The sequence below is a fragment of the Corylus avellana genome, chromosome 6 (assembly GCF_965113065.1).
Source record: "Corylus avellana chromosome 6, dhCorAvel1.hap1.2, whole genome shotgun sequence".
NCBI classification, from domain to species: Eukaryota; Viridiplantae; Streptophyta; class Magnoliopsida; order Fagales; family Betulaceae; genus Corylus; species Corylus avellana.
This window is the reverse complement of record NC_142495.1, coordinates 9,437,756-9,462,099: the sequence shown is the minus strand read 5'-3', so window position 1 is coordinate 9,462,099 and position 24,344 is coordinate 9,437,756. Positions and strand designations below refer to the sequence as shown.

At 34.8% G+C, this 24,344-nt stretch overlaps 2 protein-coding genes across 4 annotated transcripts; both read left to right on the top strand.

Annotated features, from left to right (window-relative positions):
* The first annotated feature begins 6,541 nt into the window (after positions 1-6,541).
* On the top strand, positions 6,542-13,305 carry LOC132186781 (putative phospholipid-transporting ATPase 4). The gene is made up of 11 exons (XM_059600843.2): positions 6,542-6,734; positions 7,299-9,225; positions 9,307-9,417; positions 9,797-10,073; positions 10,163-10,251; positions 10,388-10,475; positions 10,550-10,759; positions 10,917-11,042; positions 11,869-11,967; positions 12,148-12,339; positions 12,429-13,305. The coding sequence occupies exons 2-11, from the start codon at positions 7,418-7,420 to the stop codon at positions 13,080-13,082; spliced, it is 3,654 nt and encodes a 1,217-aa protein (XP_059456826.1). The 5' UTR covers positions 6,542-6,734; positions 7,299-7,417; the 3' UTR covers positions 13,083-13,305.
* Positions 13,306-17,989: 4,684 nt separating this feature from the next.
* CKL2 (casein kinase 1-like protein 2) lies at positions 17,990-23,877 on the top strand. 3 transcript variants are annotated; one of them, XM_059600257.2, is made up of 14 exons: positions 17,990-18,386; positions 18,484-18,524; positions 19,157-19,226; positions 19,336-19,484; positions 19,582-19,677; positions 19,770-19,840; positions 20,099-20,160; positions 20,293-20,356; positions 20,440-20,524; positions 20,623-20,749; positions 20,998-21,080; positions 21,148-21,211; positions 21,659-21,801; positions 23,286-23,877. In XM_059600257.2, exons 1-14 carry the CDS (start codon positions 18,311-18,313, stop codon positions 23,577-23,579), a joined length of 1,425 nt encoding a protein of 474 aa, XP_059456240.2. In that variant the 5' UTR covers positions 17,990-18,310; the 3' UTR covers positions 23,580-23,877. The 3 variants fall into 3 exon arrangements, with proteins under 3 accessions (XP_059456240.2, XP_059456239.2, XP_088373283.1); XM_059600256.2 differs by having other exon boundaries at positions 21,644-21,801; XM_088517157.1 differs by lacking the exons at positions 17,990-18,386; positions 18,484-18,524 and having other exon boundaries at positions 19,158-19,226; positions 19,301-19,484; positions 21,644-21,801.
* Positions 23,878-24,344: the final 467 nt, after the last annotated feature.

Sequence of the window (24,344 nt, the reverse complement as noted above, 5' to 3'; positions counted from 1 at the left end):
TTAGTTTTTGACTTTTTGTTAACGTATTCGGGTTTTTTTTTTTTTTTTTTAAATGTTTTTTTTTCTAAAGAAAAATGTTAGGCTTACAAACAAATTTTACAAAAAAAAGTTTTACAACATGATGTGGCACAATATGATTGAGTTTTTTAAAAGTTAAATTTATTTTATTTCCAATAATATTGTGCCACATCGTGTTGTAAAAATTTTAACAAATGGAGCTTGATTTCCAAGTATCAACCGGTTTGAAATAAGAGGGAAGGAGTGGAAAAAAGAGAAGAAGAGATCTATTATTCCTCCTCACCTGCGTTGTTTAGACTATTAAAATGAAAGGAGAGAAAAAAATTCCAAGAGAATGCCTCCTTCCTTGTTGAACCCTTGTTGAAGAAAAGTTTTGAGTTGAATTTTTTGTCCAAGAAAAGAAAAAAGAAGGAATAAAAAACAATAAACAAAGCAATTTCATATGTTTTGCTTTCACGTCATAAGCAAATGAGGAAGGAAGGAGGCTTTGTCCATTCATTTCCCTTTCCGTGATTTCTTTATTTATCTTCATTCATTTTCATTGTGCCATGTTTGTTTGTTTCTTTTGTTAATGTTTTCTCCTATTTTATGTTTGTTTTGATCGATTAAAAAGACACTTTTCTCACAACCTCAACAAACAACACATACACTCTTTAGTATTTATTATTTAAAAAACAAGTACATGTGCAAGAGCTATTTTCTTTTTTATTTTTTGAAAAAAAAAAAATACACTAATTATAAACCAACCACTCAATCGAGCCAATGCATTCACATTTTTTTTTAATAGATGAGATAGTCAACCAACACAAACAACAAAAACAAAATCCATGGCCCATCAAAAAAAGGCTACAAAAATGTTATCACGGGGAATCTTTACCGCCGCTAAGGCGGAGATCTAATAAGTGATACAAATCTATGAAAAAACTTGTTTTATTTGAAATTGAGAATATCCAATTAATTATAGTGGAGGAATATTTTTGTTGAATTAAAAAATGAAAAGACAAAAATACTCGTACTCATTTGAGCTTGAGAGGATCTTGTTCCAAGACGAACTAGTGGTGACAGCTCAATAAGCTATGTTGTGAGCACAGAAGTTTATGTTCTTTATCAATTTTGGTGGCTACCCAGTTGTCAAAAGAGTCGAGGAGACCAAATATATCATAAATAATAAGAAAATTTCTCTAATTATTGGTGAGGTGAGGTTTTTAGAGGCTAAAAATGAGAGATAATGAGCCTCCTTCAGGGAAAATATTTTGCTTGGGCCAAGGATTGAAATCTCCTCATATTTTCTAAAATATGAGATTCTCATATTCTAAAATCTGAGCCATCAATTTCATCTAAGATTCGCCTGCGACTTTTACAGAAGGGTCCAAAAATAAATATTATCAGATTTATCCCACACTTCTGGAAGGTCAGAAAACGACGTCGCACCGTACGTGTGGAACTGGAAACCGCGACAGGACCCGAGGATTCCAAGTCAAGCCATCGATCGGACTGTCCTCGTTCTACTATGATGGGCCGCAGCAGCTCACACCGTCACACGTTTGCGTGCAGAAAATGCCACGCCACCCCATTGGAAGATGAAAATTCCTCGTAGAAAAAAACACACATAATTTATTATGGTATTTATGGTACTTGGTTTGGTTTTATTCAAAGTTGGAAACCGGGTGTCTGTCACCTTTGCGTGTTATCTTCACCTCTCTGTGCATGAGCCACGCCACCTGTGCTTCAAATAAATAATAATATTATATTATTTATTTCCAACATATTAAATTAAAGTCTCACAAATTTATGATAAATAGATAGAGACTTCCTCGGCTTCTTTCTACGTAGCGTGCGTGTCGGTGCGTGCCTTTTCTTCTAGTAAAGTCAAAGAAGAGGCAAAATATCATAAAAAAGATTGATAATGAGAAGTAAATATCACGTAAGAGCAACTTTTTTTTTTTTTTTTTTTTTGAAATAGGAATCTTCTCTCATTCATATAAAGCTTACAAGGATGGAGCGGAATACTCCATCCTAACGATATCAGTGATACAATCAAGAATAGTAAAAAGCCACTGGGTAGTTACATTATTCTTTATAGCCATTTTCGATAGAGTATGCGCCACTTTATTTCCTTCTCGACAAATAAAAGAAAATAAAGTGGCGCATACTCTATCAAAAATGGCTATAAAGAATAATGTAACTACCCAGTGGCTTTTTACTATTCCTGAGACCCAACTTACCCCTACCTAAGACCCAACTTTTATTTACGTAACATAAAGTCACATAAGAAATTGTATTAAGTTCAAAATTAAAATTTCAAAAAAAAAAAAAAGACAAAAATCAAAATATATGTCTACAAAAATTGAGTCTTAGAGTAATGATATAAAAATGATTAGAGTTCTCATTGAGTCTTCCCAAATAACAATTAGTCATGAGTAGTGATATTTGGCCCACTGGCGTGCTTGAACAGTAAGCACGCCGGTGTTAAAATATTATTATTATTATTATTATTTTTACTGTTTAAATATTATTTTAATAATATTTTAACACTAACGTACTTACTGTTCAAGCACGTCGGTGAGCCAAATATCACTACTCTTTAGTCACATATTAAAGTAAATTGAAGAAAAATTTTTTAAAACTGGTTTGAAAGAAATTTATGTCTATAATATAATATAATATAATGTATAGCATTAAATACAATAAAATAAAAAAATGAATCACAAAATAAAAATAAAAAAGTAACTTGGAAAGCAAGGCTTGTAACTTGTAAGGCAAGTGGGATAATAATGAAAGCATTTCCAAAGCATCCCTTTAATTAAACAAAATGGATGCGCACTTTACCCAAAACCAGGGTCGACGGGTAGTCATGCATTATCCTTTCACTTATTTTTATGTAATTCTTAAACTTTCCCCCTCCTTTTATTGGAAGTGATAGAGAATCCCTCTTTGTCACTTTACTTTCTTTTACTTCTACCTCCGGAAATTTGGGTTGGCTTTTTAAAGAAAAAACCGGTAGATTAAAAGTGTGATGTTCTCCTGGAGTTGGAGTTGGAGTTGGCTATTATTATAATGAGGTCGGACAACTTTTTTTTGGTCATCATTTGATCTAGGGAGTGATGGTTTTTTTTTTTTTTTTTTTTTTTTAGGTTTTGATTCCCGTTAGACGTTTTCTAAGAATTTGTTTACACCAAACCAATTATTGACCGAAGGTTGACTTTATTAAGTGTTCTTCTAGTGTTTTTTTGGTGTCCTCTCAAGTGTGATGTAACTTTTAAAATCATCAATAGATTAAAAGTCAATAATGATGATTTCAAATTCAACGATAATTTTAAAAGGTACATCACAATTAGAAAAACACCCGGAGAATACTAGAAGAACACCTAGCATTTCTCATATATATATATATATATATATATATATATATATATGATAAAAAAAACTGGTTGAAAAATTATGGCTTAAAAAACTGGTTTAGCTTTTAATAAAAATGGATTCACATCACATGTCACAATTTTAAGGCACTTCTGGGAGGGGTTTCGACTTTATATATATATATATATATATATATATATATATGATAGCTCGAATAAATTGTAACAACTACAACTTGTTATCAATTAAATTCAGACATAGATTTAAGCATGGAAATAAAGTGTAATTTCAATTATTATTATTATTTTTAAACCCATACGTTTCAATTATCTCACATTGAGGATATAAACAGAAATCAAGAGAATATAAATAAAAGAAAAAATAGAGAGAAAGAAAATTTGGTTTGTTTTCTTCATTAAAACAATTAAATATATTATAAATAAAACTCCTACATTTTAATTGTAAAATTTCTTGAATTCAATGTAAAATTTGCAAAAGAGAAGTAATCAATTTTAATAAAAATAATATATAAAGGACAAACAAAAAATTGAGGAACATAATCACAGGATAAAGATTAAAAAAGAAGAAGAAAAGAGTTAATTTAACAAAACGATGTCGTTTTTATGGTAATACGATAATATCCTACTACATACGACATCCTTAACATCGTTTCATATGCATATATATGCGAAACTGTAACCTTTTAAACGGTTAGCGATTTTTCAATTGTGGTTAATAGACGGTTATTAACCGCCTTTTCACCTCTACCTTCATCCATCTCCCTATATTTTTTGGTCATCATTAAATCGATAAGCTTCATGTATGGAGATAAATACTTTTCAAATAAAATTTTCTTTCAATTTAATTAATTAGACTTATATGTATTTTAAGAGTATGTGAGAATTTTTTTTTTTTTTTTTTTAAAAAAAAGCGAAAAATTATATGCTCTAAAGTCGCATCAATTTATTAAATTGAAAAAAATTCCTTTGACCCAAAAAATTGCTCATATTTCTCATTATTTTCCAATCCCATTCGGTACAAATATTTTATCAATTAAACTAGTTAATACCTAACAAAATAACATACCTTTGGACAAATTTTATTTTAAAAAAAATAATAATAATAAAAATACTGTTCACCTAATGTTCACATGGGGAAAATAGAGTCAAATGTTGATAATTTTATTTTATTTTGTCCCCCTAAAATGGCTGGCTGGCTCGTGGCTGATCCACGTGGATGGGAGTGGGAGGCCTCACCTTGGGTCCCGTGGACGGCATTTGCCTTAAACTCTCAGATCCCACGAATCCTAGCGGGAATTACGAAGATTAATATTATATTTATTTATTTCTTTATTTATATGGAATCTGGCTTCAAATTTACCAGCGAATTACACACTGGATTCGCAGCGACATTAATACAAATTGTGTTTTCTTCACTTAATCAAGGGTTTATTATTATTATTATTATTATTATTATTATTATTATATATTTTGTTTTCTTTTGCTTCTGTGATTCACATAAGATGGGAGAAGGCAGTTTTTTTGTTTGTTTTTTTTTTAATGTTATAATGCAAACGATTAGTTTAATTAGAAGGTACACTGTAAAGATTTAGCTAATCAACTTAGTCTCATCATGAATAATGTCAACATTGGTCCTTACAAAGGTTTTGGAATCGCGATTACTTATAAAAGAAAATTATATTTTAAGATGATTTTATAGATACGAAACTTTTGTATACGCACCTATAGAAGTACTATATATATATATATATATGCGCTTATTTATTTATGTAGGTTTGACCTGTCCTTAGATATATGCTGTTTTTGTATTCATTTTTATTAGAATTAATGTAACATATGATTCTCACTTGTATTTTTTTCTATCCATTTTGATTTTTGGTTTTCCTTTTCAAAGCAAAAAATATTAACAAATAATCCGAATACAAAAAGAAAATTTACTTTTATATTTACGTCAAAATATTTTTTAAAATAAAAAAGGAAAACGCACTGTCAAAATAAATATGTTAGCAAACACAACCATTAATATCTGGTCTATACGCGGACAAAGATTTTCAATAATTTGACTACACGAATTGCCAGCAATTCAAACAACGAGAGAGTTTTTAAACTTTTTATAGAATTCACTTGCTCAAAATAGAATTCAAGGATGAAAACAAAAATTCCATACATGGATGGGCGAATAATTGGTAATCTTGTAATTTCTCTTTTCTTTTCGGGGAAACTTTATTGAAGACCTCCGAACTTTCATCTATTTTGAAATACTCTTTAAACTTCAAAATCTCTCAATTTAGTCGTCTGGACTTTCAATTTCTCTCAATTTGAACCCATCAATCAAATTTTAAATGTTACATGATGTTTATATCCCTGACTTTTTCGTAAAATTCCAACTCCCAAAACGTTTTTTTATTTTTAAAAAAATAAAAATCTGAGATATTTTAATTTTTTTTTTTGTATTTTTAACGGTTAAAATTGATGGAGGGGTCTAAATTAAAAGCAATTGAAAGTTTATAAGACTAATTCAAGAGATTTTAAAATTTAAAAAATATTTCAAAACGGATAAAAATTAAAGAATCTTCGGTCAAGTTTCCTCTTTCTCTTTCATAGGCACATAGAGAGAGAGAATCTAAAGTCCCCAAGTACGACCTAAATATATTGTCACAGACCACAGGGACAGTAATGGTTGGGAAGATAAAACAATGTGGGGCCCATTTTCACAACCAACGGGTCTAACAAAAATTTGTTTATTTGTTTTTTACTAAAAATCAGCAGTCCTCTTAGGCTCTATATATGTTCTCTGACCACGATGATGATTACAGAGAACCCATCAGTCAAGGGTCTGCCACGTGGGACTACGTCGGACCCACACGCTGGCAACTCGGCAGGTTTAAAAGGACTGGTTCTCCAATCGGCTGCCCTTTTTAATTCTCTGTGCCAGGTCATCCTGGGCATGCAAGAAAGAATCAATCACAAAAAATTCAATTACACAAATTAAAATTAAAATTATTTTTAAAAAAATTGAAGTATATAAAATTTTGTAAAAAAAGAAAATTAAAAACAAAAAGAATAAAAATTGGAGAGAACGGTAAAAAAATATAAATATAGGAAAGGAGGGCCCGGAAATTCCTGGCATTGTGTTTGTTTGGACGAAGAGAGGGCCTAAAACCCTGTCATCTCTCTCTCTTTCTCTTTCTCTCTCTCTCTCTGAAAGACTCTCTCTCTAGACTTTGTCTCCCTCTTTGATCTGCAACTAAAGAAGCTCATTCTTTCTTTCTTTCCATTTGGGTTAATGGGTTCTTGCTAATTTGTCTTGAAGATTAGTGAGGCTTGAGTTTCCAGGTACCTTTTCTTGTTCTCTTGTAATATTTATATATAGATATTCTTTTATATTTTGTGGGTTTCTTTTTGCTTCAAAAAAAAATTGGGATGTTTTTTTTTTGGATTCTTCTGTGAATCTACAGCTTGTATACGACGAATCTGACTTGTATTAATGGCTGTTCTATGATTATTTAGCTGGGCATTGTCAGATTTTCATTGTTTTTAATTCACGGTTTTCTGAATTTTGGGATTTTTAGGCGACTTCTTCCTATCATGTATTAAAATTTTGAATATAAAGAGTGGGAACAAGTATCATTCTGCAATCTTTATGGCTATAGTTGTGAATTTGTGGTCGAATTTGTCTATGAATCTTTTCTGTTCCTTGATTGTAACATATTCTCGTAGCTTGGATATCTGGATATGCAAAGCATTTGTGCAAATATGAATAGGAGGCCGCTTTATGGAATGTGGTGCTTTTTAATGCGTGAAGTTTGTTTCTTTGTGTTATTCTAATGATATTGTGTGCTGCATATTGTCAAACTTACGAGCTCCTGAATTAATTTTCATCTGGGTCTGTATAATTAGGCCTTAGAAGAAGAAATTGGACCGTAGGGGACAAATCCTTAGCTTCATTGCAGAGGAAATTCGGGTTTTCTTTTAAAGGTATGGGTCAATTATAACTGTTTTGAGCTGAAATTGGAGACATGACAAGGGGAAGGATAAGGGAGAAGCTCCACCGGAGCAATCTTTACTCATTTTCATGCCTCCGGCCAAGTACCATGGAGGCTGAGGGGCTGAATTCAGTTCAAGGCTCACGAATTGTACACTGCAACGAACCTCAACTCCACCAGAAGAAGCCTCTGAAGTACTGCTCGAATTTTACTTCAACCACGAAGTATAATGTTGTTACATTCTTACCCAAGGCAATCTTTGAGCAATTCCGAAGGGTTGCTAATGTGTACTTTCTTTTGGCTGCGGCACTTTCGCTCACAGCAATTTCACCATTCAGTGCTGTAAGCATGATTGCTCCCCTGGCATTTGTTGTTGGGCTCAGTATGGCAAAGGAAGCCCTGGAAGATTCACGTAGGTTCGTTCAAGATATGAAGATTAATCTCCGGAAAGTCAGTGTTCATAAAGGGGATGGTGTTTTTGGTTTTAGGCCGTGGCATAAGATTCGAGTGGGAGATGTGGTGAAAGTGGAAAAGGATCAATTTTTTCCTGCAGATTTGCTTCTCTTGTCGTCAACTTATGATGATGGGATCTGCTATGTGGAGACTATGAATTTAGATGGTGAGACAAATTTAAAAATAAAGAGGTCTTTGGAGGCAACCTTGCCTTTGGATGATGATGAATCCTTCAAGGATTTCACAGGGACAATTAAATGTGAAGACCCAAACCCCAGTCTTTACACCTTTGTGGGTAATTTGGAATATGATCGTCAGGTTTTTCCTCTTGATCCTGGTCAGATTCTCCTTAGAGATTCAAAGCTCAGGAATACAGGTTATGTGTATGGTGTTGTGGTCTTCACTGGTCATGATAGCAAAGTCATGCAGAATGCAACAAAGTCTCCTTCGAAAAGGAGCACCATTGAAAAAAAAATGGACTATGTTATATACATCCTCTTCACTCTCCTTGTACTGATCTCATTGATAAGCTCCGTAGGCTTTGCTGTCAAGACCAAGTATGAAGTGCCGAAATGGTTGTATTTACAACCTCAGAATACTGATAGTTTATTTAATCCCAATAAGCCTAGCTTGTCTGGGTTTTATCATCTGATCACTGCTCTCATCCTTTATGGATATTTAATACCGATCTCGCTTTATGTTTCAATAGAGGTTGTCAAGGTTTTGCAAGCAACCTTCATGAACCAAGACATACATATGTATGATGAAGAAACTGGGAATCCTGCTCAAGCGCGGACATCGAATTTGAATGAGGAGTTGGGCCAGGTAGACACAATCCTCTCTGATAAAACTGGCACTTTGACCTGCAATCAGATGGATTTTCTTAAGTGCTGCATTGCTGGAATTGCATATGGTATGCGTTCTAGTGAAGTTGAAGTTGCTGCTGCAAAACAGATGGCTATTGAGGAGGAGGAAGCAGATCTTTCCAATTTTCCCATGCGTGCAGATAGTCGACATGGTTCGACGAAGAATGTCAGAAAAGGTTCGGAAATTGAATTGGAGACTGTTATTACTTCTAATGATAAAAATGATCAGAAACCTACCATAAAAGGGTTTAGCTTTGAGGACTGCCGCCTCATGAATGGAAATTGGTTGAAAGAACCAAATTTTGATGTCCATAAAATGTTCTTCCGGATACTAGCAATTTGTCAGAGTGCGATTCCTGAGCCGATTGAAGACACGGGGAGTTATACATATGAAGCAGAGTCACCTGATGAAGGGGCTTTTCTTCTTGCAGCAAGAGAATTTGGTTTTGAGTTTTGTAAAAGAACTCAATCAAGTGTGTTCATCCGTGAAAGATATCCCAATCCAGGACAACCAGTTGAAAGGTAAGAATAGGACTGAGAATATAGGCCTCTTGTTAAACTTCCTCACATTTTTGTTGTCTTAGTGTCTTTTAATCTTTACAGGGAGTACAGAATTCTGAATCTACTGGAGTTCACCAGCAAAAGAAAGCGAATGTCTGTAATTGTGAAGGATGAGGAGGGAAATATTTTTCTTCTATGCAAAGGTGCTGACAGGTAATGCTCACGAATATCCTTCTAATCTTGACATTCCTTCAGACCTTCTGACAGCCAAATAGATGGTATAAATGACCCATGTAACATCAATCAGCTTCAATATGGCGCTGAGAGGTTGTTGATTTCTTTTTTTCTTCTTCTTTTTCAAAAAACAAAAAAAACATTATTGAGGCTAAACCAAACTATCTTCTATAATCTCTACCTTTTGACGCTTTTAAGCAACTAGAACCTCAGAATCCTGAAAATTGAGCATTAATATTTCTTGCCCTCTTCGACTCTTTTATCTAAACCTCTTTGAGCTCTTTAATTGAGTGGGAGAACAAAGCAGATTGTTTTTTGACTCTCTAACACCTATGCATTTTTTCTGTGTACTACGCAGCATCATTTTTGAGCGGCTTTCAAGGAATGGAAGAATATACGAGGAAGCTACTACCAGGCATTTAAATGAATATGGAGAAGCTGGGTTGCGTACATTGGCACTTGCTTATAGAAAACTTGATGAGTCTGAGTATGCCACTTGGAACGATGAGTTTCAGAGAGCCAAAACATCTATTGGGGGTGATAGAGAGGCAATGCTTGAGCGGGTATCAGATATGATGGAAAAAGAGTTGATACTTGTTGGTGCTACTGCTGTGGAGGACAAATTGCAAAAAGGGGTAGAGATAACCATCTTTTATATCCATAATTATATTATTATAGTGCTCTTTTGTTTTGCTTTAATTAATTCCAATTTTCTCCATTTTAGGTACCCCAGTGCATTGATAAACTTGCACAAGCTGGTCTCAAGATCTGGGTCTTGACAGGCGATAAGATGGAAACGGCAATCAACATAGGGTCTGTCTCTTTCTGATCAATTAAAGTGATATCCTTAATGCATAGCTCTTCTTTTAAGGAGCTTACAGAAACAAGACTTCTTACTGACAGATGTTCCATAGAAAAATTGTAATGAAAGTTTTTTTGCATAATGCAGATTTGCTTGTAGTTTGCTCCGACAGGGCATGAAGCAGATCTGTATAACAACAGTGGGTTCAGACACATTAGTCAAAGATGGCAAAGAGGTATATTTCTTTGAAAATGATTACAGGAAATTTTCTTCATTGGATGTTAGACATTGGTTTTTGTCACTGATCAGGGTGTAAAAGAGCACATTTTGAATCAACTCACCAATGCCTCTCAAATGATAAAGCTGGAGAAGGATCCACATGCTGCATTCGCATTAATTATTGATGGGAAAACTTTGACCTATATTTTAAAGGATGAAATGAAGCATCAATTTTTGGGTTTAGCAGTTGATTGTGCATCTGTCATATGCTGTCGTGTCTCTCCCAAGCAAAAGGCAATGGTAGGATCCTCTTTTCTATTCTGTCAATATCCAACTGTCCTCAAATATCTTCCATATTGCTTTTCAATCATCAATTCATTGATATTCTGATGAATATGGCATTTTGTTTCTGCTCTTTCATTGGGTTCTGTTTTCATTTGTTCAATTTTGACACCAGGTAACAAGGTTAGTAAAAGAAGGAACTGGGAAAACCACCCTAGCGATAGGTGATGGTGCAAATGATGTGGGAATGATCCAAGAAGCTGACATTGGTGTTGGCATTAGTGGGGTTGAAGGTATGCAGGTTGGTAACAAGTCTAACTGGCCCTTTCTGTACAATGACTCTCTCTATGAGTTTGTACATTCTTTTTTTCAGTTCAATAATTCATACGCTTATCAGCTGTCTCAATAGTTTACCCAAATACACATTACATATAGCTTTATTGTTTGTGTATTTGGGGGTGCCTTTTGCTTTTAATGATATTTCTATTATTTATCAATATATATATATATAGCTTTATTGTTTGTGATTCCCAAAACTTGGTTTAGATTACCTGAGGGGCGTCATTCTTGTTTGTTACATTTTGTCTCAAGTTGGACTGTAGACAGGAACATTGAGCCCCTTCCCCCATGCGGTACCTTTTATTTTGTTAGTAAAGAATAGTTTAAAAGAACTCGGGGGACCAATTTCTCTCTAAATCTTTCTTTTCTTTCCCTGATTGGATGAAAAAAATTTACTCCCCTAGAATTTTCTGGAGAAATGTATAATTTGTCATGTGATTACTATAACTAGTACTATCCATTTGTATTTTGATTCTCTCTCTTGGGAGGTTGGGGTGGGGGTCTGTTCAAGATAATATTTTATTTTAGTTTCACTTCAACTACAAGCTGGTCAGTTGACAATTATGGACTTTATTAATTTATGCATGATCCTTCATGTGGAGACACAAAGTTATTGGCAGGCAGGTTCTATCCCAATTCATCTTCACAGATGCTGGTGACCACATTAACACTGAAAAGTCCAATTCTAAATTGCTCCTGTTGCTGATATTTGATGCATGGGATTTTTCCTTTAGAAGCATGTATCCTGCTTATTACAGTGACATTCATAATGAGCTACTTTTTTGCAGGCTGTAATGGCTAGCGACTTCTCCATTGCCCAGTTTCGGTTTTTGGAGAGACTTCTGGTAGTCCATGGACATTGGTGCTACAAGAGAATTGCTCAGATGGTAAGAGTCAGTCAATGCCCATCTTGATGTTTGGTTATCATTTATATAATTTGTTTGCAACTACGCATGCCTCTCACACGCACGTCACAATGTAAAGTAGATGCATCTATCTGTATGCGCATGTGCTTGTTTCATCTCTAATTCATCCTTCTTTTGTAACCTGTTGTCTTTTGCATTCAGGTTTGCTATTTCTTCTACAAAAATATAGCCTTTGGTCTTACCCTCTTCTACTTTGAGGCATTTGCGGCCTTTTCTGGGCAGTCAATTTATGATGATTGGTACATGCTGTTGTTTAATGTTATACTTACCTCATTACCTGTCATTTCGCTTGGGGTTTTCGAACAAGACGTCTCTTCTGAGGTCTGCCTTCAGGTTAGTTCTGTTAATAAAGCCTACAGTAGGTAGTATTTCATCCATGTTCCTGTTACCCTGCATAATACAATACTTACACATCCATTCAGTTCCCGGCGCTATATCAGCAAGGGCCTAGAAACCTGTTCTTCGACTGGTACAGGATACTGGGGTGGATGGGCAACGGCATCTATTCCTCCCTCGTTATCTTCTTCCTCAACATTATCATCTTCTACCATCATGCATTCCGAGCCGGAGGCCAGACAGCTGATATGGCAACTGTGGGTACAACCATGTTCACTTGCATCATCTGGGCTGTCAACTGCCAGATTGCACTCACAATGAGCCACTTCACATGGATCCAACATCTCTTTGTCTGGGGCAGCATCGTCACCTGGTACCTGTTTCTCTTACTCTACGGAATGACTTCGCCACTTCTTTCTGGGAACGCCTACCAACTTCTGGTTGAAGTTCTTGGTCCTGCTCCTATATATTGGGCATCCACCCTTTTAGTAACAATTTGTTGCAATCTTCCTTACTTTGCCCACATATCTTTCCAAAAATGTTTTAACCCAATGGATCATCATGTCATCCAAGAAATCAAGTACTACAAGAAAGACATCGAAGACCAACACATGTGGACTAGAGAGCGGTCCAAGGCAAGACAGGATACCAAGATTGGGTTCACAGCAAGGGTGGAGGCAAAAATCAGACACTTGAGAGGGAGGCTGCAGAAGAAGCACACCAACTTGGTTGCCTCGTGACACGTCCCTAATTTTTCATTTTCTGAAAATTTTTCTTAGGGTTTGTGGCCTTTCATAGTTTCATCATTCTTTGTTTTTTTTTTTCCTTTTCTTTTTGGCCCTATTCCTCACAGAAACACATTAGATAGAGCCTGTTGTATGTACAATATTTATTGAGTTGAAGAATTAGTAGCTTGTGAAAATAGTTGATTTTTACCTAAAAAGCTATGCCTCTTTAGTCTCCCCCTTTGTCTGTATTTATTAAGATCCTCTGAAACTTGTCTTGTAACTCTTGTTGTATAGTATGTTCATCTAAACTCCGTCAACCTAAATAATTTGATTTCAAGTCACCAAGAGAATAGTGGACCAATTCAACTTTCCTGAGGTCACCTTCATTTGAATTTGTTACTAATAATTGATGTGCTCAACGTCAATCACATCATTATAATATGATCCAATTACTAGTAGGAACCAACAGCATAAAATCAATATGTTCATATGAACCGAACTTCAAACCTTTTTCTTTTGGAGAAAAAAAAAAAAAAAAAATCTAATTTATTATCCTAAGTTTCGGCCTATTTTCAATTAATTCCCCAAGTTTTTATATATATAGTAAGAGTCTTGGGTTTAAGCCCTTTTTCAATTAGCTTTTCTGTAAGATTTTTCTTTAACATTTAACAGATTGCAGAATGGATGTAGAATAGGAGTCGACTCGGTAGAGAAAATATTGTATAGGAGGGGCCTATATAGGGGCTAATAATATGTATATATACACTAATAACCAATGTGGGACGACCGACATGTACAATATATAACCTAATAGCCCCTCTCGAACTTAAGGTGAAGTGCGACACACAAACTTGAGTTTTGAGACAAAATTGCGAAATCGCCAAATATGATGTGACTTTGTAAAGAGATCCGTGAGTTGAAAGACCTCCATAAAGTTCAAAAACTCATTTTGGTGTATCGATCTTTTGATTTTTTTCAATTACCCCTATCCGTTAAGATTTTCTCTTAAATCCTAATGGAGGGATGTGAAATTTCTAAAATGTCCTCTCTTTTTTTTAAAAAAAAAAAATTCTAAAAATTCCATCGGGTCGGGTCCCATTGGGGCTACCCAAGGTGACCCGTGATGGGTCACAAGTGACCCAACAAGGTGACCTGCTGTGAGTCACGTTTGACCCACGATGGGTCACTTTTTTTCCTTTTTTTTTTCTTCCCAAAATAATAATATTTTATTTGTAGTTAAGGGTAAATTTAGAATTTTAGAAAAGTTTCAGGGGTATAAAGGTCATTTTACCATTTTTCCGTCTGATTTAACCTCAATCTCTAACGGAGGGGGGTAATTGGACAAAAAATCAAAACATCGATACATTGAAGTTTTGAACTTGGAAGGGGTCTTTGCAAAAGGCATAACATTTCAAGAGGGTAGTGAAGTTTTCCCAAAAATTTAAAACAATTAAATAATAATAAATAAAAAAACGATATTGTTTCGATGGTAATACAATACAATAATACCATACTATATATGACGTGGTTGTTTCATGTGTATATATATATATATATATAGGCGGTTAGTTGTTTTTCAAAACCTAAAACCACTAACCGCCTAGGCAATTAACGATTTTTCCTAATCGCTTTTAAAGCGGTTAACGGTTAGTGCGGTTAACAGATAACAGTTAGTGCGGTTTACGGATAACGGTTAGTAGCCTTTTTACCCCTAATTATCTTCTTTAGGGCTAACTACAGTTTTATTCCTTCACATCTAACTCTCACAGGAAATTCGAAGACATTGTGACACAAGATCATAACATTGATAACATTGATAGCCCTTTTGTTCCACCCCATACCCAAAAAAACAACACAATCGAACGATACTGGAATTTTGTGCGCTCATGTAGTTGGATTAAAATGAAACAGGCAAAATCGAAGGGACAAAGTTGGTCACAAATGGGAATGGAGACAAACAACCTCTTATAAGGGGTGCAATTATCAAGGACATAAGTAGGCAACCCATTGATAGTGTAGACAACTGTGAAAGTGACTTCACCCCCAAAATGGAGTAGGACAAAGGATGAGAGTACGAGCGATGTCAAGAATGTGCCTAACTTTACATTCATCTCTCCTATTTTGTTGTGAGCTGCTTATACATGACAAGTGAGCAATTGTACCATAGTGTTTGAGACTTTGAGTATGTCTTGAAATGCGTGTTGAGCATATTCTAAAGTATTATGAAAACAAAGTTTTAGATGTGTTTTGAAAATTGGGTTTCAATTATTTTGGAAAAATTGTGATAAATATATTCCAACCATATAAAGCCAAAGCTTGTAGCTTTTGAGAAAAATGTGCATAGAATGGGCCCAAAATATGTAACATGAGGAGGATGAGAAATCTTGTTTTGCGCCATTTTGAGGTAAATGCAATATCATACCAAAAAAAATATAAAAATTATGGCAAAAAATTCAGTAGAAAACATCTAGTCAACAATCACCCTTGGCGTGCTCTGTTGACGTGGCACTAGGACTGGCGTAGTTTTATGGATGATGTGGCACTAAGGCAAACTTGGCAATCTAGTTGCATGACATGTGGCGAATGGCATGTGATGGATGTGTGTTGGCGAGGAAAAATCTCGGTGAAAAGCAACCATGGCGCGTGGATGGAGCAACAAAAAGTTCTAGCGGCGCATGTAGGTACATGACATCTTGAATGGTAGTAATCTTGGTGGCATTGGAACGGTCATCATCGGAGCTGTAGAATGGCACAACCTCCTAGTCATTTGGTCGATTGTGGCGACCCATGGCCGGCTATACAAGTATAATCTTTGGGTGGCGCATGTGGGCGCATGGCAACTTAGGGGCTTTGGATATATCGTCTTCAAATGATTGGTATAGTCACCAACTCAAAATGATGTTTGGAAGAGGAAGATCTAAAGAAATTAGAGCTACTGGATTTATTGGAAAGACTGGTGGTGCCGAAGAGGATGTTGGAAAAAGAGAGGAGAAATGTGGGGAAGGTGATTCAAAACCTATGCTATTATATCGTGTAAATAAAATGTATGTATATTGATTCAAACATAATATTGTACAAGTAGAGCCTATATATAGAGGTCAATAATATAAGTACACGCATCAATAACCAATATAGGACAATGTACAATATATAACCAAACATACTCAAACTTTAATTTTTAATGCTTAACATTTTTTAAAATGTTATATTCTAATCCGTTATGATTAAATTAACTAGTTGAGAATTTCATTTTTGTAAGTATGCTATTGGAATTTGGTCTTTATTATTAGGATGGTAATAAAATAAAATTTCGTCTTACGCAAGAATCTACTGGTAGATTCACTAAATCTAGCTCGATATGAGTTCGTTTAGAACTGGTCTGAAGCTTAATAAAATCATTATTGTCCGTAATCTCATGTAATTATAATTATATATTTATTAACAAATTAATTAAAAAAAAAATCTAAATATAAAAAACTGTAAATATAAACAATCAAGTTAATGTTTGTTTATGTAATCTTTTTAGAATAAAAGACAAAAACATTAACCATCATGGCATCTTTACACATATATAAAAGCTTTATCTATTTTATAGCAACTATTGAGAATTATTTATTGACAAAATATATGACCTGGATATGTAGAAATGTAGAGAATATTCTAAGATATTCCAACAGACTATATGTAATCTGACCCATTACCATGTCAACTGCAGCCAATTATATATACACAATATTGTAGAACTCATCATGTTCAGTTAATTACAGATTTAAGAACCATTGAAAGTAAATATCTTTATTATGTGTAATTTATAATCCCAATCAAAAGTTGTAATTTATGGATCACAAATTCTGTGTTTGATAAAATTCTCTTCTTTGGCTTCAAAAGATTAAAGCTCTTCATAATGATTTCTCTATTGATGCTCTTTCTCTGTCTAAATCTATAAAGAAGGTTACTATTGAACATTTTTCAGTTTGGAAGACCAAGCTTGCCATTATTGTGTGCCAATTTATGTGCTACCGTCTTCGATGGGTAACTCAATCGGCTGAAAATTATGTCTTATAAAGCGAAAGTCACTAGATCGAATTTCTCTCTTCCCTCTTCCAGTGTAGACATGTAAAAAAAAAAAAAAAAAAATCCTCATAACACATTGACAAATATACCCAAAATGTCAGACTACAACTACCTGAAGAATATGATACCACCCCCTGTGATTGCAATCATACAAGTTACAACTACTTCAACACCCACTTTATGCTTTTACATTTTAATTGTCCCTTTAAACTAATTTAAGTGCTTATGAAATTGCAAAGCCACACACTTATATAAAACTTTTAGTTTAAAAATAATAATTTTTAAAGGCCTATTTTATTAATTTTTTCGGAGACCACCTTTTGGCTTGGGTCCGTCCTTGATTGGTTTTTTTTTTTTTTTTTTTTTTTTTTTTTGACATATTCGCACAAGGAGAGAGAGAGTGTGAGATTAAAATTAGTGATTTTCACTTCATGAGGCGTAGACCTCAACTGATTGGGCTACCCTTTAAAGACCACCACTAATGGTTGTAGCTATTATTTTAGATATAACTAAGGGGAGCTAAAAAATAAAATAAATAAATAAAAAAGGTTTTCAATTTTTAAATTTGTTAAAAAAAAATAATTTAGGTATTTTTTCTTTTTCTTATTTTAGCTTCTAAAATTTATTTTTACCCCTTAGCTTCGTCGGTAACTGTTAGAGCTGTAGTAGCTGTTTACCCACTCACCAAGAGTACATATATGGGTATATACTAGTTTCGGAAATTAACTACGTTAAGAAACGCTCAAACTACGTCGTTTGGACGCATAAACGAGCAAACAGACAAGAAAAAGAAAAAGAAAAAGAAAAAGCCTATAGCCTATATAGGAAATCTCGCTTCGGTTCCGTCAAAGCGCTGTGCTTGTGTGAGAGAGATATCAGAATGCCTCCTCTCTCTCCTTCTTCTTCTTCGTCGTCTTCCTCTTCTTCTCGCTCCCTCTAACCCTAATTCCCATTACCAATTTTGCCCCCGCTCTTGTACCTGTATTTACATCCCTGTCCCACGCCACCCTAACATCTTCTCCGCCGACGATTTTTTTATTGTTTCGTCGGGGCCTCGACTCGGTCAAGGCTCTGGAGGTCCCTGATTCTCCAATTTTCGTGGAATTTTGGGGATTAGGGCTTTGACTTGGAGCTAGGCTTCGGTCTGATCGTGGATTGTGGGAATTATGGAGCCACGAGTTGGGAACAAGTTTCGACTCGGTCGCAAGATCGGTAGCGGATCGTTTGGAGAGATCTATCTCGGTATGTAATTTAATTTTTGTTTTTGTTTTTTTTTTTTTTCTTGTCGTATTGTTGCTTTTTCAGGTGAACTTCGTTTATTTTGTGGAACTGTTTTCAGGTACTAATATTCAGACGAATGAGGAGGTTGCGATTAAGCTTGTGAGTTATTCATTTATAATTTTATCTCTGGAATTCGTTTGCTTTTGTTCGTGGATATCCTGAATTATGAATTTTGCTCGATAAATTTGCTCCAAATTCATGGAAATGATGCAATTATTTGTATGTTGTTATGGTTTATTTTTGTGGGAATTTCTCGGCTGCTTAATTTTATTTAATGAATTTTTGGTATATTTGGGTAATTCGGTTATAAAATGGCGGGTTAGAGTCTAAATTGCTGTGTTGTTTTGTAAAATTTATTGCTCTGTGGGCTAGATTGTTGAATAAGGGATTTTTCGATTTCAAATGTTTGCCTTGATTGCTTTGAATTTGAATTATTTGTTTTGTAAGAATAAGTGACTGGGTCGCGAGAAAGTAAGTATTGACTGGATGATTGATTTGGGAGCGTAGAAGTTGCTTTGCGTGCTTGTAGAGTTCTAGAAGGTTAATATTGAGAATTTAATAATATGCTGAGTCTGATTTTGTCCGGTTTTATGCTGGTGAAACTTTTGGTTATTGCTTGGCCATGTTTATGTAGATTCAGCACCTACACATTCTAGAATGCTAATATAATGAAATTTTGGAATGCATATGTTCTGATATACGTGAATTCTAATACTGTTTATTTGACTCAGGAAAATGTCAAGACTAAGCATCCCCAATTGTTGTATGAGTCAAAGTTGTATAAAATACTACAGGGAGGAAGTAATGACCTTTATTGCTATCCTTGTTGCTTCGCAATTATTTTTCCTCAAAGTATGGTACTCATCTTTCTGAAGTCTTTATTGGTCTGCAATTGTTCATATTTTGGCAGCTGGAATTCCAAATGTAAGATGGTTTGGCGTTGAAGGAGACTATAATGTTCTTGTGATGGATTTACTGGGACCCAGTCTTGAAGATTTATTCAACTTTTGCAGTAGGAAATTGTCCCTTAAGACTGTACTTATGCTTGCAGATCAGATGGTAAGGTTTTCTCTACTTCATATATATTCTTCTAGAATTTCACATGCATTACATTTTTGGTTATCTCATGGCAATTTAATCCTGATATTCCCCTCAGATCAATCGTGTTGAGTTTGTTCATTCCAAATCATTTCTACATCGGGATATTAAGCCTGACAACTTCCTTATGGGTTTAGGGAGGCGTGCAAATCAGGTTTTACTGTTGATCCCTCTTCTTTCTTTAGTTATTGATATATGGTTTTATGTTCTGTATTGATGTATTAACTGATGTCTACTTTCATGTAGGTCTACGTCATTGACTTTGGTCTGGCTAAGAAGTATAGAGATGCTACAACTCATCAACATATTCCTTATAGGTTAGTTGGTTTGGATTAGATTATATATGACCTTGGTTACACATTCCTGGGGAAAGAAAAAGGGTAAAAAAATATACATGGTTTCACCTGTAATGGTTGCTCATTATATTGTGCTCGGTTGTTAATTTTTTTGTGTTGTACTGTCAAAAATTTCAAGATCATTATAAGTTATCTGATTTCCTTAAGCTTTCATCCAAAAATTTTAAGTAGTATTTTCAATTTATTTAGTTAAATCTGACATGCTTATATATTTCGCAGAGAAAATAAAAATTTGACAGGAACTGCAAGATATGCCAGCATGAACACTCACCTTGGCATTGGTATAGCTATATTTTTTTCAGCTTTTTTTTACCCTTTTATTTTAGCTCTTGTGTTTATTTTAGCTTTTTCTTTAGTATTTGTTCTGTGCCTTGTGGTTCTGATTCTTGGCCATGTTGCTTTTTGCTACACAGAACAAAGCCGTAGGGATGATTTAGAATCACTTGGATATGTTCTTATGTATTTCTTAAGAGGAAGGTGAGGATTCCTGAGCCCCAATCTTATATTGTGTTGTTATTACATTCCATAGTTCTTTTGGTTATGACTGTATGTCTTTATAGTCTTCCTTGGCAGGGACTGAAAGCTGGAACTAAGAAGCAGAAGTATGAGAAGATCAGTGAGAAGAAAGTATCAACTTCTATTGAGGTAGATTCATGCTGTAGAGTAGTGTTATGAATAGATGATGTCATTTTTGTAGGTCAATAATATGTAACTGACTGGAAAGGTCATTGTTTCTTCCTTAGGCCTTATCTCGGGGTTATCCTACAGAATTTGCTTCATACTTCCATTATTGCCGGTCTCTACGGTTTGATGATAAGCCAGATTATGCTTATCTCAAAAGACTATTCCGTGACCTTTTTATTCGTGAAGGTTTGGACTTATTTTCTGCTGTACTGTTCTTTTATTTCACTTGCTCAAATGACATAATAATAATGATCCTAATTTTTCTGTTATCTTAACAAATAGTCTCACCCAAAGATTTTGAATTTTAATGCCTGCTTTATCGTTCGATGTTTTAACTGCTCAAATGATATGGCAATAATACTCCCAATTTTGCTGTTACCTTCATCTAGTCTTATATTTTTGGAGGTTCAATTTTTTCCCCCAATTGACTGCAGGCTTTCAGTTCGATTATGTGTTTGATTGGACCATTTTGAAATATCAACAATCCCAGATTGCGACTCCTCCTACTCGTGCTCTTGTAAGTGACTCTCAATGGCTTTAGAAAAGGTTGTAAGTTTTATCTTATTTCGTTTATCATCCTACAGGGTCCTGGTGCTGGACCTAGCTCTGGCATACCACCAGCTACTGCAAATGCTGATAGACATTTAGGTAATTATAGTTCCCTCTTTCTCTCTGCTCCTCCCAAAACAATGATGTTGTGCTCATATTTGTAATCCTCTACAATGGTAAACAAATTCTATCCATGTAATGTTTAGTTTTCAACATGCATTAAGCTTTTTTTTTTTTATTCCATGCTTCCTTTTGTTGGAATCTGATGGCTGTTTCGTGGGGGATATTATAGCTTCTCATTGAATCCTCAAATATTCATCTATTTTTAACTTTGTTGGGACAAAGTGGCTCCCCCGCGCCTGGGGGGGGGGGGGGGGTAAGTGGATTTAGGTGTTTTTTGATGAGTTCAAACAAGGCACAGATACACTCAACACATTTTCATTTTGTTAGGTTTTCCTTCTTGGCCTATATATAATTTTCGAACATGTAACTTTACTCTCCAGTATTTGGTTAATAATGGTTAATCTCTAGTGTCATTCATTGCAGGTGGTGAAGAAGGTAGACCTATTGGTTGGTCTTCAACAGATCCCTCTCGTAGGAGACACTCTGGGCCAGTTGTAAATGCAGGAAGCCTTTCTAAACAGAAAAGTCCAGTTGCCAATGATCCAACTGTAGCTAAAGATTCTGTGGTATGTGCATTCTGATTGAAGCTATATTTGGAAGAGTTTTCTGCTCCCTTTACATGTGCTTCTAATTGGCCAATATGAGGATTTAGTTCACTTCACTATATTACACATTTTCTTTTCATACCTTTACTTGGTATAACCCAGTAAACCTCACCTAGATGCCTCTGATCCCCGTGAGATTGATGTGTTTTTCTGGGGTTTTGGGTGACGATTTTATGTCAGATTATGTAGGCAAAGTGATGGTATTCAAGATGTAGGTTACTTATGTTACTTAAGTGGAGATGGTAGCTTTCTTTTGACTTGTGGACTAGAATTTTTAAAAAGTGCGTTTTTCCTTTTCTAGTTAGGTAATGCTATTGTATACTCCCGGTGTACTTTGAGGCGTCTTTATGCTTTTAATAAGACTGGTTGTTACTTATCAAAAATAAAAAAATAAAACAACTTAATAATAATTTCATTCTGTTCTGCTACCCTGTTAATGGAGTACGTATTTTTCTGTTTTTCTTTTTCTTTTCATAAGTGGAAGAAAAATACTGAAAAAGGTTAGCACACAATCAAAATTCAAAAACACTGGAATTATATTTGAGAAAGAAACCAACGCTAAAAGGAAATTAAAGAGAAAGAGTAGACAAAATCCTAAGAAAAGTAAAATGGATGAACAAGTAATCTTCACCCTGCCTCTGCCTATTATTTGTATAAAGCTTGCCAAAAGTTCCTTTGAGCACAAATAAGACCACACCCTCTTCCTTTAATTTGGCTATTGCATTCCACTAAATACACAAAGGATCTTGTGCTATTGGCTGCATGGTTGTGTCTCCTACCAAATTTTCCATGCCTCTGGAAAAGCATCTCAAGATTGATCGAGTAACCTTGTAAACATCAAATAATGAGATTTTTGAACTTTACACTGAGCTAGACGATGTCTGCCACCAATTATATTTAGTTATCACAAAAAAATTTGTGAAGGATAAAGTGAAGGTATTCATTCTAATGTGTGTTTTGAGAAATTTAATATGATCTAATTAAAACAATCTGATGAAGGGTTCATTATCTGATTTCTGGTAAGTCTTTAAGGTGTCGTGTGTTAGTTTGCTGCTTCAATTCTTGAGAGGTCATTTTGTGCAAAAGTGCTCTATGTTAGGACCGTTACCAGATTTGCTTTTCAGGTTCCTACTTTGTTGGGACTAACATTTTGAAATGGCCGTATAAAAGATCTTAGTGTTTTGAAACCGCTGTCTGAAATGGACTCTTTTTTTAAAAAAAATTCACCCATAGTTCTTCTAAACCTATCTCCTTTGGTTCAAAAATAACTGAATTTCTGCAAGATTGAGTATGTTGTAGCATGTCATGGCATATGATAAGCACCAATTACTGCAGGCTTAGTTGTATAATCATAATGAGTTGTGTTATTCTTTTGCATGAATGATATTGCAGTTTGGTTCTAATTTTTTACTTTAAACTACTTGTTTGTCCTTGGATTCATGCAGTTGTCTGGTTCTAATTTCTTGCGGTCAAGTGGATCATCAAGGCGAGCTGTTATGTCTAGCAATCGTGATGCAGCGATTACTGGCAGTGAGGCTGACCCTTCTCGCGTTGACATGACAGATGGAAGCTCTGGAGCTTTTCGTAAAATTTCTGGTGTGCAAAGAGGTTCACCTGTGATAGCATCCGAGCACCGTACATCTTCCGGTAGAAATGCTTCAAATATAAAGAACTTTGAGTCCACTCTTCGGGGTATTGAGACCTTGCATTTTAACAGTGATGAGAGGGCACAGTATTAGCAGCTCCCCTTATCAATGCCTTGCCCATGGAAGGATCCAAGTGGAGGCGAGGGCGACAATTTCACACAATTTCTCGTGAAAAAAAAAAAGGGAAAAGAGAAAACTTTCTACAATATTCTGCCTTACTGTTCGATGTTGTGTTTTGGTTTTTTGGTTTGCCTTTTTACTTTTATTTGGTTGAAGGCAAAGGCTCAAAATACACAAAAACCATCTTGTGTGTAAATAAATGTAGACATTAATGTTTAAGATTATGATCCACTGCCAATGCTTTTGGTATGGTTCCACATTTGGGTTTTTATTTTTTTTGTAACATTCCTGGGATTAGTGCCCATTTAGCATGAAAATGCCGGTCTTTCTTTTGACATAAAATAGTTTTTGGATTTTTTTTTTTTTAGGGTTTGGTACGATTGAAAATTGTGGTTAAACCGAAAAGATTTTTGGTTGACTAGGAGAACTTTTTTTTAATTTTTGTAAAATAGTTTTTCCTTACTTTTTGTAAAGTAGTTTTCTTTTTTGAAATTGTAAATTATTTTTCAAAGTTTGAGTTTTTCTTTAAATCGCCAAAGTTTGTCAGACCAACGCAAGATGTTAGATTGTCATGAGAGTTTGTTCGACTTTTGCTGAAAGCTGATGGACCCTTGTTGGAGTATGTTGGAATCCTTAGTCAGTCGTTGAAGTTTGTCGAAATTCAGTCGTAGGAGTTCGCTAGAATTCAACACCGGTTGTTCCCATTGTAGGTTGTCGGAATCTGGCATGGTGTTTGTT